Source organism: Equus caballus, chromosome 12 (genome assembly GCF_041296265.1).
Source record: "Equus caballus isolate H_3958 breed thoroughbred chromosome 12, TB-T2T, whole genome shotgun sequence".
NCBI lineage: Eukaryota > Metazoa > Chordata > Mammalia > Perissodactyla > Equidae > Equus > Equus caballus.
Genome location: NC_091695.1, coordinates 25,706,961 through 25,721,043, shown reverse-complemented (window position 1 = coordinate 25,721,043; position 14,083 = coordinate 25,706,961). Strand labels below are relative to the sequence as shown.

The 14,083-nt window shown below is 44.6% G+C and overlaps 1 protein-coding gene across 1 annotated transcript; it reads left to right on the top strand.

The window, feature by feature from the left end:
• The first annotated feature begins 10,921 nt into the window (after positions 1–10,921).
• On the top strand, positions 10,922–14,083 carry LOC100630020 (bone marrow proteoglycan). The gene is made up of 6 exons (XM_005598139.4): positions 10,922–10,985; positions 11,581–11,650; positions 12,278–12,594; positions 12,932–13,063; positions 13,582–13,693; positions 13,913–14,083. The coding sequence occupies exons 2-6, from the start codon at positions 11,593–11,595 to the stop codon at positions 13,969–13,971; spliced, it is 678 nt and encodes a 225-aa protein (XP_005598196.3). The 5' UTR covers positions 10,922–10,985; positions 11,581–11,592; the 3' UTR covers positions 13,972–14,083.

The window sequence follows — 14,083 nt, the reverse complement described above, 5'->3', positions numbered from 1 at the left end:
TGGATCTATCTTCATACTGAGGAGACAGACAATAAACAAGAAACTAATAAACAAAAAAGATGATATCATTTTGGTAAATGCTCTGATGGAAATAAATGGGAAGATGTGGGACAAAGTAACTAGACACGAGAGTGGGATGAGTAGGCTTCTTTATGTAGAAAGTTCTCAAAGAAGGGTTCTCTGAAGAGGCAACCTTTGAGCTGAGACCTGACGGATGAGAAGGAGCTAGTACAAAAACTCTAGCTTGCCCAATGGGGCTGAAACCAGTATGACCAGGGTCACTCATACCAGTGAGGTTGGACAAGCAGACAAGAGCCAGCCACGAGGAGCCTTTTAGGCAGTGGTAATGAGTTTGGATTAATTGCTAGTGCAGAAGGAAGACATTGAATGGGAAGTATGGGGATGATGGGCTCTGATGTGTGTTATCAAACATGGCAGCTTGGGCTAGGGAGATGGCAGCAGAAGTCAAAGTAGTAGACGGACTGGGGATATATTGAAGGAAGAAGGTGGTGCAGGGGGAGGCACTGACTGCAAAGACATATTCCTTCCAGCCTTGTGTGTATGAAGTCTCTGGGAGAGGAGGTGCCTGGAGGGGAAGGAGGTGCCTGGAGGGGAAGGAGGGTAATCTCACGGAGGGTACAGGAAGAATACTGAACTGGGATTCAGGACATCTGAGTCCAGTTAAGGGCACTTTCCACATCTGAGACATGGAGACTGGACTGGATCACCTCTAAGGGCCCTTCCAGCGCCAGTATTGTTGGTCTATGTCAATCGTTGGAGCATCGAAATGGGGAAGTGTCTGAGGAACTGTTGTTGAGGGTGATTTCACAGAGCAACGGTCCAGGTCTCTATCTCCTGGGCTGCTCACCCCTGGATGATCTCAGTCCTTTCACCATGTCTTATCTGCCCCACAGGGGTATTGGCCAAGCCCAGTCAGCCGCCAGCTGATCAGCGTTGAGGGTCTGGTCGCTGAAGTCCATCATGTCTCTGAGGGCAGAACTTGGAACTAGAAGTGACTTCCCAGACTGTTATGGTCTGAAAGGAAAGGTGGTGGGACATCTGCCTTGAACCGAGTTTCTCTTTTTTCTCTGTCTGTGCTGCCTGATCAGCTATCCCTGGGATATTTTCCAGGAAGTCCTCAAATCCGTTCCTTTGGGACACTCCTTTGTGTCAATCAGCCCTGACCTCCCGCCAACTGCAGCAACTATCAATTTCATCCTGGGAGGAAAATGGGCCACGAGGGCTGTATTAGTCTTCTATGCTGCATGACAAGTTGACACAAATTTAGTGACTTTAAACAACATGCCCTTATTAGCTCACAGTTCTATAGGTCAGAAGTGAGCACAGCATGGCTGGGTTTTCTGCTCAGGATCTCACAAGGCTAAAATGAAGGTGTTGGCTGGGCTGTGGTCTTGTCTAGAGTTCAGGGTCTTTTTTCAAGCTCGCCTAGTTGTAGCAGAACTCTCCTCCTTGTACTTGTAGCACTGGGGTCTCTGTTTCCCTGCTGGCTGTCAGATGGGGGGTGCTTTCAGGTCCTAGAGTCTGCCCACATTCCTTGCCACATTGGCCCCTCGATTCTCAAAGCCTGCAGTGGAGTATCTCCCTCAAGTTGAATCTCCCTCACGCGTGGAATCTCTCATTCAGGAAGAGCTCAGTTACTTTGAATCGCTCCCCTGATTAGGCCAGACTCACCCTGGATAATCTCCCTTTCCTAAATTGGACTGTACCATATAACATAACACAACCACAGGAGTAAAAATACATCATATTTACACTCCCAGGGATTGTGCTGCATGTGTGCATGGGGGTAGGAGAAGGAGCTTGGAGGACATCTTAGAATTCCGACTATCTGAAGGGCCAAGCAGGACTTTTTTGTTGAAGAAGGTTAGAGGTCATTCCTGGCAATGGACAAATTTGAGATGAGATTTGAGAACAAATCATTCCCTAAATCTAGAGGTCCTTTTTCTTTTGGGAGCCCATAAAAGAATGTCATGGAAGGTTTGGACCCTCACCCTAGGAACATCACATCGTATGTTGTCCAATCATAGGATTGGAGAATCCATGGCCCCTTGAACTCATTCATCACTGACAGGTTGATAAACCCTGGAGCAGGGAGTGGGGAATGATGCAGGTTAGCATGAAGGCTAAACAGTGTGATATTGGTATCTGGATCTGCAGAGCTTTCTATCTTCAAGCTGCTGTGTGTTGGTCACGGGAAGGATATAAACTTGTGCTCCTTGGTATTGGCCACCATAATCAAGGTGAACTCTACCCAGTGCTCTGTACACACATGTTGTACGCATTGTCCTGCAGCCCAACTTGTGCCATGGGAGAGCCCTCAGTGCCAAGTCTTCCCCTGGACAGGCTGCAGCAGGGCTACAGCAAGCTCCCCCATGTACTGAAAGTTGGAATGAGTCCCTGAGAATGAGATTAGGAAAGATAAAATGCAGGGGTGGTCTCTTGGGATCCTCCATGGGAATGCTGATATGGAAATGGGCAAGTCTGATTAGGGACATCCAGGTGCTATAGTAACTTTTGGGCCAGAAGAGGGGAATTCTAAGACTTGGGATCTTGCAGTATTCATCTAACATTTCTTCGGGGAAGGGGGCAGGTCTGAGGCTGGAGTAGAGATGATGGGCATCAGGTCTCCTTGCTCAAAGTCACTGAACTCCAAGACCTCCAGCTTTTTGTTCCAATTAAAAATCTAGGTCTACATTAAACACCCATAGCTCTGTTGTGGCCTAGAGGGGGCAAGTGAGATCCAGTGGGACTGCATGGGTGGGTGGGGACAATCTGGAGCCACAGTGTGATTTCTCCTCAGTCCAATGGGAAAATTCACAGTCCCATGGTGGCCCCAGGGAGAGTCTCTGCTAGGCCCTAGTGGAGAGGCCCCACTCACCAAGCACAAAGTCTGAGCGACATATGAGCAGAAGTGGCATGGCTGGGTGAGCTGCCGATTGGCTGCATTAAACCCCCTTGGCACTGCTGTGGCCCAGAGTGGGCAAGTGAGATCCAGCAGGTCCTGATGGCAGCAGGGCTGCAAGTCAGGGAGAACCAGCTCCCACCTACCATGAAAGCGCATAACACCACTGCAGTCCGAAGGAGGCAGCATGTCTAAGTGGGTCTTTGGAACCAGACTGCAGCAACCCGAAGCCGTCATGTGATTGTTCACCCAGTTTACAGGAGACCCCCCCAGGGCCACTGCAATCCCGAGGAGTGGCCCAGGCTTGGTCAGGAACAGCTGACAGGGATCCTGGTCAGTGCACATTACACAGCTGATGCCCCTTCCCTCACAGTGGCAGCAAGTGAAAGCAGCAACCAAACTTTATCTCTCTGCAGAGGCACAAATCCACATCATAAAGCAGTATGAACAAATATATTAAATCTCCAGAAGAAGTATAATTACAAGTACCGAGAAAACAATCCCCAAAACACAGAAATCTGTAATCTAAATGACAAAGAATCCAAAATAGCTATCATTAAAAAGCTCAAAGAGGGGCCGGCTCAGAGGTGCAGTGGTTAAGTTCAGACATTCTGCTTTGGCAGCCTGGTGTTTACTGGTTCAGATACCGGGTGAGGACCTACAAACTGCTTGTCAAGCCATGCTGTGGTGGGCCGCCCACATATAAAGTAGAGGAAGATGGGCATGGATGTTAGCTCAGGGTCAGTCTTCCTCAGCAAGAAGAGGGGGATTGGTGGCAGATGTTAGCTCAGGGCTAATCTTCCACAAAAACAATAAATAAATAAAACCTGAATGAGTTAAAAGAAAATACAGATAGAGAACTCAATTAGTTCAGGAGCTACATCACAAAAGAGCTTGATACTATAAAGAAGAAACAATCAGAAATGTTGGAGATGAAAAACACAATAGAGGAGATTAAGAAGAATCTAGACTCCCCGAACAGTAGAGCTGATAATATGGAGGACTGAATTAGCAGTTTGGAGGATAGGAATATAGAAATGCTTCAGATAGAGGAGGAGAGAGAACTAAGACTAAAAAGAAATGAAGAAATTCTCCAAGAAATATCTGACTCAAGTAGAAAATGCAACACAAGGATTATAAGTATCCCAGAGGGAGAAGAGAAGAAGAATGGAGCGGAAAGCTTGTTCAAGAAATAATAGCCGAGAACTTCCCAAACCTGGGGAAGGAGCTGGAAATCCATGTGACAGAAGCCAATAGATCTCTAAACTTTGTCAATGTAAAAAGTCCAACCCAAAGGCAGATAGTAGTGAAGATTGCAAAAGTCAATGACAAGGAAAATATTAAGGGCAGCAAAGGAGAAGACAATAACCTACAAAGGATTCCCCTATGAGGCTGTCAGCAGGTTTCTCAGCAGATATCTTACAGGCTAGGAGAGAGTCGAATGATATATTCAAAATTGTGAAAGACAAAAACTGGCAGCCGAGCATACTCTATCCAATGAAAATATCCTTCAAATGTGATGGAGAAATAAGAACTTTCCAAGATAAACAAAAGTTAAGGGAGTTCATTGCCACAAGACGCCCTCTATAAGAAATTCTCAGGAAAGCCCTCATACTTGGAAAAAAAAAAAAAGAGGAAAGGGGTTACCAAACCCTGATCAAAGGATATAAGGAGAAAGGCAAAATCAGAAAATCACAGCTCTCCATCAGAACAGGTTAACAAATACTTAAGCATAACATTAAAGATAAAGGGAAGGAAAACACCGAGAATAAATATAGTCTGGTGATTTTGACCACAAGCTCACAACACAAGAAGAAAAGAAATGTGACAATAACAACTTAGAAAGGGAAGAGGAAAGGTATGGAACTGGCTTAGTCTAAGGAAATAAGAGGCTATGAGAAAATGGACTATCTCATCTATGAGATGTTTTATACAAACCACATGGAAACCACAAAGCAAATAATTAGAACAGAGACAGAAATTAAAAATAAGACGAAATCCAACGTGGAAAACTACCTAACTGAATTGGTAGTCTAAAATTCATGGGACAAGAAACAAAGCAAATGCAGGAGAACTGGAAAATGAGTGATAAAAAGGCAGCACTAGGCCCCCCACAATTGAATAATCTCTCTAAATGTAAGTGGATTGAATTCTCCAATCAAAGACACAGAGTAGCAGGATGGATTAAAGAACAAGACCAAACAATATGCTGCCTCCAGGAAACACACCTCAGCCCCAAAGACAGACATAGACTCAGAGTGAAGGTATGGAAGATGATACTCCAAGCTAATAGTGAACATAAGAAAGCAGGTATTACCATAGTTATATCAGACAAAATAGACTTCAAGGCGAAACAGGTAAAGAGAGACAAAGAGGGGCAGTTCATAATGATAAAAGGGACACTGCATCAAGAAGACATAATACTCGTAAATATATATGCACCCAAAACAGGAACACCAAATTACATAATGCAACTATTACCAAAAGTAAAAGGAGGTATCAACAACAATACAATAACAGTAGGGGACCGCAACAGTCCACAAACACCAATGGATAGATCATCCAGTCAGAAAGTCAGCAAGGAAATTGTAGAAATAAATGAAAAAGTAGACCAGATGGACTTCATAGATGTATATAGAACACTCCGTCCAAAAACAGTAGGTTACGCATTCTTCTCAAGTGTGCATGGAACATTCTCAAAGATAGACCATATGTTGAGAAATAAAGCAAGCCTCAAGAAATTCAAGAGGATTGAAATAATATCAAGCATCTTTTCCAACCATAATGCTATGAAACTAGAAATCAATTACAAGAATAAAGGTGGGCAAGGGGCAAACATGTGGAGATTAAACAACACAATACTGAATGACCAATGGATCATTGAAGAAATAAGGAGAAATCAATTATCTGGAGACAAATGAAAATGAAAACACATCATACCATCTCATTTGGGATGCAGCAAAAGCGACCCTAAGAGGGAAAATCATCGCAATACAGGCTCACCTCAATAAACAAGAAAAGTCTCAAATAAGCAATCTCAAACACACCTAACAGAATTAGAAAAAGAACAAACAAAGCCCAAAGTCAGTAGAAGGAGGGAAATAATAAAAATTACAGCAGAAATAAATGAAATTGAAACAAAAATGACAGTAGAAAGGATCAATGAAACAAAGAACTGGTTCTTTGAGAAAATAAACAGAAGCGAAAAACCTTTAGCCAGGCTCACTAAGAAAAAAAGAAGACTCAAATAAATAAAATCAGAAAAGAAAGAGGAGAAATTGATACCACAGAATTACAAAAGATTATAAGAGAATAATACGAAAAGCTATATGCCAACAAATTGGACAACCTAGAAGAAATGGATAAATTCGTAGACTCTTACAACCTCCCCAAACTGAATCAGGAAGAAAGAGAATCTGAATAGACCAATCACAAGTAAAGAAATAGAAACAGTAATCAAAAACCTCCCCCAAAATAAAAGTCCACGACCAGGTGGCTTCTCTGCAGAATTCTACCAAACATTCAAAGAAGATTTAATACCTATCCTTCTCAAACTATTCCAGAAAATTGAGGAAGATGGAGCACTTTCTAACCCATTCTACCAGGCCAACATCATCCTGATCCCCAAACCAGACAAGGACAATACAAAGAAGGAAAACGACAGGCCAATATCTCTGATGAAAATAGATGCAAAAATCCTCAACAAAGTATTGGCAAACCAAATACAGCAATACACTACAAAGATCATACACCACAAACAAGTGAGATTTATACCAGGGATACAGGGAGGGTTCAACATCCGTAAGTCAATCAACGTGATACACCACATTAACAAAATGAGGAAGAAGAACCACGTGATCATCTCAATAGACCCAGAGAAAGCATTTGACAAGATTCAACAGCCATTTATGATAAAATCTCTCAATGAAATGGATAAGAGGGAAAGTACTTCAACATAATAAGGAACACATATGACAAATGCACAGCCAACATCATACTCAATGGGGAAAAACTGAAAGCACCCCTCTCAGAACACGAACAAGACAAGGGTGCCAACTCTCACCACTCTTAATCAACATAGTCCTGGAGGTTTTGGCCAGAGCAATTAGGCAGGAAAAAGAAATAAAAGGAATCCAAATAGGCAAGGAAGAAGTGAAACTCTCACTGTTTGCAGATGACATGATATTATATATAGAAAACCTTGAAAAAATACATTGGAAAGCTCCTAGAAGTAATTAACGATTACAGCAAGGTTGTAGGGTACAAAATCAACTTATGTAAATCAGTAGCATTTCTATACTGTAAGATAAACTAACAGAAAGAGAACTCAAGAACACAATCCCATACACAATTGCAAGGAAAAGAATAAAATAGAATAAATTTAACCAAGGAAGTGAAAGACCTAAACAGTGAAAACTACGAGACTTTCCTTAACGAAACTGATGAAGACATAAAGAGATGGAGAGGCATTCCATGCACATGGATTGGAAGAATAAACATAGTTAAAATGTCCATACTACCTAAAGCAATCTACACACTCAATGCAATCCCAATCAGAATCCCAAGGACATTCTTCACAGAAATAGAACAAAGAATCCTAAAATTCATATGGGGCAACAAAAGACCCCGAATTGCTAAAGCAATCCTGAGAAAAAAGAACAAAGCTGGAGGCGTCACAATCCCTGACTTCAAAAGGTACTACAAAGCTATAGTAATCAAAAAAGCATGGTCCTAGTACAAAAACAGGCGCACAGATCAATGGAACAGAATTGAAAGCCCAGAAATAAAAGCACACATCTATGGACAGTTAATCCTCGACAAAGGAGCTGAGGGCATACAATGGAGAAAAGAAAATCTCTTCAACAAATGGTGCTGGGAAAACTGGACAGCCACATGTAAAAGAATGAAAATGGACCATTCTTTTACGCCACTCACAAAAATAAACTCCAAATGGATCAAAGGCCTACTGGTAGGACCTGAAACTATAAGGATTCTAGAAGAAAATATAGGCAGTATCCTCTTTGACATCAGTCTTAAAAGGATCTTTTTGGACACTGTGTCTTCTCAGACAAGGGAAACAATAGAAAGAATAAACAATTGGAACTTCATCAGACTAAACAGCTTCTACAAGGCAAGGGAAACTAGGACTGAAACAAAAACACAATCCACCACTGGATAAAAATATTTTCAAGTCATATACCCGACAAAGGGTTAATCTCCATAATATATAAAGAACACACACAACTCAACAACAAAAAATCAAATAACCTGATCAAAAAATGGGCACGAGCTATGAACAGACATTTCTCCAAAGAAGACATACAGATGACTAATAGGCACATGAAAAGATGCTCATCAGCACTGATCAGGGAAATACAAATCAAAACTACACTAAGATATCACCTTATACCCATTAGAATGGCTAAAATAACCAAAACAGAAAATCAATGTTGGAGAGGTTGTGAAGAAAAAGGAACCCTCATACACTGCTGGTGGGAAAGCAAATTGCTGCATGCGCTATGGAAAACATTATGGAGATTTCTCAAAAAAGTAAAAATAGGAATACCATATGACCCAGCCATCTCACCACTGGGTATCTATCCAAAGAACTTGAAATCAGCAATTCAAAGAGATGAATGCACCCCGATATTCATCGAAGCATTATTCACAATAGCCAAGATATGGAAGCAACATAAGTGCCCATTGATTGATGACTGGATAAAGAAAATGTGGTATATACATAAAATGGGATACTACTCAGCCAAGAAAAGGATAAAATAGTCCCATTCACAACAACATGGATGGTCCTTGAGAGTGTTATTTTAAGCGAAATAAGTCAGATAGAGAAAGACAAACTCTGTATAACTCTACTCATACATGGAAGATAAACAAACACAAAGACAAAGAGAACAGATTAGTGGTTACCAGGGGAAAGGGGGGTGATGGGTGGGCACAAAGGGTGAAGTGGTGCACCTATAAGCTCCCTGACAAATAAGAATGTACAACTGAAATTTCACAATGTTTTAACCTATTATACCCTCAATAAAAAAAAAATCTAGGTCTACTGAACACACTGTAGTGTATGATACAAGGAGAGAATGCACTGATCAGAGGGCCCAGGCAAGTGTGCCCATTGTTGGCATAGGTCAACTTAAATTACGTTATTGGGACCAGATATAGACATTGGTCTCTTGAGAGATGATTAATGTGGGTCAGCCCCAAAGACCCTGATCACTTCTGCCTATTAAGATGAGTAGCTGTCATTTGTTGAGCAATAACTAAATGTCAGTTCCTGCATCGCTCAGGGATGTTAGTGGCAGGCAAAAGAAACTCTCGCTTGTTGATCTGAGAAGAAAAATGAGTTTGTTCAAAGGAAGTGAGGTAGCTAATAGAAGTGCAGGAAGGGCTACAGAAGCAGACTTGGGGCCAAAACCAGGACACAGGACAGGTCTGGGGAGGACCCCACTGCCGCAGCTATAATTCAGACCCTGTGGCTGGGACCATAGGGACTCTGGATCCATCTTCTAACACTATGGCCACTGCAGTGCCAGGAATGTGATATTGCCATTGCCACAACCAGAGAGAGGTCTTCGTGGCCCCCACTTTTTGGTCATTAGGTCCACATTCAAAGACTTGAATGGATGCTTCTGTTCAACAGAGCCGAGTCATATCCCTTAGCTGTAAAGGAGGCTGGGAACCTATTTGGCTCTTTCATCTTCAATAATGAGAGGCCGCTACCCACCAAGATCCATAGGAGGAGGAGTTCCAGAAACCTCAGGAAGGTGGTAACGGAGTCAGGCAGCTCACAGTATGTCCACTACACACTGAATACCTAGTGAGGTAGGTACTGTTATCCTCACTTTATAAACGATGATATGATGTACAGAGAGGTGAAGGAAGTTGTCCAGGGTCACACAGCTAGTAAGTGATAGATCCTAGATTCAAACCTGGACTGTCAGACTCCAGAACACACACCCTCAGCCATTGCTCCATACCTCCACTGGATGTTCATGAAATGGAATTTCCAGGGTCACTAAGCTGTGGCTTTCAGATTGTGGATTGAGTGACCTAGAGGAGACTTTCCTTGGGGGAGAGGTGCCTGAGCGGCCAACTGACCTCCAAGAATCAGCTCCATCTTGTCATTGACTGCAGTAGCTCTGTCCAACATGCAAAGTGGCCCCGCAGGCAAGGCTAAGGGAGGCAAGTGAGCAGGAGGCAGCTCAAAGCTTCTGTCTGGTTTCTTGTTGACTCATTCCCTTGACTTCTGCTTCGATCTCCTTAAGGAGATCAGTGGATACAGAGGAAGGACATTTCCATTCCTTGCCTTAAGATGGGATGTATTCTTCCCTGTTTTTCCCAGTCGTTTCCATTGTGTACACTGTTAGCATCAGTTATGAAGGAACGGACACTGTCCTGTGCATGTGCCAAGGTCGCCCCACCTCCACACCTTTGCTCATGTTGCTCCTTCCACCTGGAATGCCCCTGTTTCCTTCCTTTCTATTCACTACCAATCCATCTAGCTGGGAGTCAGCTCCTTGTTGCCGTGGAAACTTTCATTTCTACAAAGTGTAAAGCAATACACAACTTTCTAAAAGTGTTCTTATTTATAGCTGGTTTTCTTTCCAAAGGAGAGTCTCCAAGACTGAAATTTATCAAATGATACTTTTACTTTTACTACATATTGGAAGATTCACTTCCAAAACGTCTGTGGCAGTTCACATTCCCACCAGTAAAGCAGGAGAGCTGTGCGTTTTGGACAATCTCCCAAGGAGATTCTGAAATGCAGTACAGGATAGGAACCAATGGCTCCGAGCGATCTCAGAATGGCCTCCTGGTTCCTGAAAAGGGTGACAGGAGAGACGCTGGAAGGCAATGAGTGGGCTCCCTAGGGAAGTGAAGAAATGCGGGGTTCTTATCAGCCCTCTCACATCCTTCAGGCGGTGGCAAACCTTTCTTCCTCTGGGGAACTTCCTCCAAGGCCACTATATAAAATGTCAGTGTGGGACGGAGCAACGGAAGATCTGAGATTTGGGAACTCCTCAGGACCCAGGAAGACTTCTTGGTAGGTAAGTGCTTTCTGGTGTCGTGGAACTGGTTCCAAGTAAATGTTCAATCTATCAGGACGCATCTGGCCTGGACTGGGCAGTTCTGGAGGGCTGGCTGGCACTGTGTGCAGCTGTCAGGTTGCATGGGTGTCAGCAGGGACAGGAATTCTTATCCTCTACCTTTCACATTCCTTCCGAGGTATGCCAAAGCTCTCCTTGTCTGGGGAAGGCAGCGATGCACATGTGGCTTCTTGAGCTTTGAGGAGGCAACCCACTTTCTAAGTGCTGTGTACTCCTAGGAAGGCCAATAATCATTGTTTCTGGATCTTCTTTGTTTCAGAGACTGTGAGGGGCCCATTAAGTACAAAAAGTAAAAGTAATAACTCCCTTATTCACACTCAAGTCCACAGGAAAGCCAACCTTGGCTGTCCCTCATTGTCTGATTCATTCTATTCTAGCATCTTGGAGCCTCAGGGGCTGGGCTCAGCATTAGCTTTTCTGGTCCATCCTGACTTCTACTCATGCCTACTCTTTCTCCAGCTAACTCCAAGGTCCCCTAATGGTGTTGCTGTGATTGTGTATGTTTATGACAAACTGTGTTCTCCATTTCAGGACAAAGTCAAGATGAAACTCCCCCTACTTCTGGCTCTTCTATTTGGGGCAGTTTCAGCCCTTCATCTAAGTAAGTCTCTTTGGTTTTCAGTCTTTCTTTCTCTCCTTTGCTCCTTTCTACATTACATAAGGTGAGAGTCACAAAGTCACCCCTTCTCTGGCTATCCCCTATTTCAGGATCTCTGCCTTGAAAGGAGCAGGGTCTCTAGAGCCTGGAGTTAAAGGGACTCTTCAGGGCATCCGTATATCTGCAGTCTTGGTTATAGTATGATATTCTCCGTTTTGTCCTTTCTTCATAATGTTAATGATGATCACAATAATGACTTCCTTTTCCTTTGAGCTCACTGAGTGCACTGTGCTAAACATTTTCTGTGCATCATCTCCTTTAATCCTCATGTCATCCCCACGAGCTCCCCTTGGGAGCTTGCCCATTTGTACACACATATCACAAATAAAGTAAAGCTAGTAGATGATGGAATCAGTACACAAACCCACAACCCCTTGACCCTAAGACCTTGCTCTTAACACCATGACCTCATGTGGGAGACTGGGTTCTCCTCAGGGAGCCTTGTTTCAAGTTCCTCTCTTTCCAAGGCTGAAGCCTCAGATGCCTAGGGCAAGGTGGGAACTGTCCATGGTTCTGTGGAGGAAGGGAGAGAGATGTGAAGGAGGTGCAATTGGCCTTTCTCTCTGTCAGGGACTGAAGCACCCAACTTTGAGAGCCCCTTGGGAGATGACACCCTGCCTCAGGATAGGGAGATGCCAGAACGTGGGGCAATGGAGGCTCCTATGGAGGGACTGACGCTGACGAAGGGAGAGGAGGAGGGGGGCTCCGGAAGTGAAGATGTCCCTGAGGGAGAGGGGCTTGTCAAGTCTGTCTCAGCCCTAGAAGAGGTGGACAAAGACTTTCAGTGCCCTAAGGAAGAGGATACAGTCAAACTGGAATGCGCCCCTGGATGGACGACCTGCCGCTTTATTGTGGTGTCGACAGCCATGAAATATAATCAAGCTTACGTGAGTGGCCTGTGGCTGTGACTGAGGCCTGGGGTGGGGAGGAGTGCGTGGAGGGGATGTCTCTGGCCTCTGTCTCACTGTTTATTTTCCTCACTGAGGACCCTGGGGGTGCCAGCATGCGCTGAGGCCCTCAGAGGTGTTAGAGGCAGGTAAGGGGATAAGAGTTGTGGATCATGTGGAAACAGAAGTTGTGTTGTGATCTCCAGTCTTCAAATGGCTGTGGGGTTGGCGTGGGGAGTGGGGGAATGAATTGTGGAGACTTGGAGACCCAGCACTAAGGTAGTGTGAATTCCTGTGGGATGGGCACTTCATTTTCTTCTTTTATCCTGGCTTGCAGGATACTTGCCGGAGGTGCTATGGGGGCTTCCTCATCTCCATCCATGACCACACCTGTAACTACAAGATCCAGTGGGGAGCCAGATTTCTCAACCAGGGTCAAGTCTGGATTGGTGGTGCAGTCAGATATCCGGTAAGACCGGTCCCAGCTCTAAGGGAGCCTCTCCTGACCCAAGTCAGTGCACAACTTACTGCAGATTTCTTTGTAGTTCTGCTCTATGATCCCCTGAAGAACTGGGGATAAACGGACACCTGGGCAAGACATCAAAGGGGCTGCCTAGGTATCAGGATGAGCCAAGGTTTTAGAACGAGGAGGTTTGGGTTCAAGTTCTGCTCAGCCTCTGACTGTCTGTATGACTTGGGCAGGACTGTGAGCCTGGTTCCTTATTTCTAGGATGTGGTTGAAACTCCTGTCCCACCTCTTGTTAGGGCCAGAGGGATCAAGGCATCACAGGGATGCATAGAATGTGATGGTGATGACCACTGTGGATAAACATTTTGGTTGACCAGAACAGTGTCCATCATGGTCCAATAGTCAAGGAAAATAGCTGGCAGACAGCAGGAGGAACAGACAGGGAAAGTGCCAGCTCTCCTTCCTGTCTTCCTTTTGCCTCATGCTCCAACCCACCTTCTCCCTCCTCTATCCTCTAGGGTAGCCGCAGGAGCTTTTACTGGATGGATGGCAGTGCCTGGGATTTTTGGTTCTGGGCTGCTGGCCAGCCTTCGGCCTCTGGTGGAAGCTGTGTGTCCATGTATACCCACGGTGAGGTGGGAGTGGGGATGAAATCTGAAAAGGCCTGGGGAGGTGGGATGGGCTCCTAGAGGAGTTGCGAGGAAGAGCTGGACCCTTCAAGGGAGACGCCTCCTGAATCTACAGACTTCATCTCCACTGAAGTGTGGGGTGGGGTGGGGAGTGAAAACTCCTGGGGCTGAGTCAGGGGAAACAAGAGGCTGAAGGCCGCTTCTGGTTCTGCCTTCACAGGAGGTCGCTGGAGACTATCTCGGTGTGACATGGTCCTCCCCTTTGTCTGTTCCCACTGAGCGGAACCCAGCCAAGACTTCAGAGCTGCCCCCTCCTAGGACACTGCCTCCTTTCGCCTGCCTGCCTCCCCTCCCTTCACCCTCAGCAGTAAAATTGCTTTGCTGAAATTGA

Excerpts from the sequence above, each read along its gene's own strand:
- LOC100630020 (XM_005598139.4), top strand. The coding sequence starts at position 11,593 with ATGAAACTCCCCCTACTTCTGGCTCTTCTATTTGGGGCAGTTTCAGCC. Across the intron at positions 12,595-12,931 it reads TGAAATATAATCAAGCTTAC|GATACTTGCCGGAGGTGCTA; the intron begins GTGAGTGGCCTG and ends CCTGGCTTGCAG. Across the intron at positions 13,694-13,912 it reads TGTGTCCATGTATACCCACG|GAGGTCGCTGGAGACTATCT; the intron begins GTGAGGTGGGAG and ends CTGCCTTCACAG.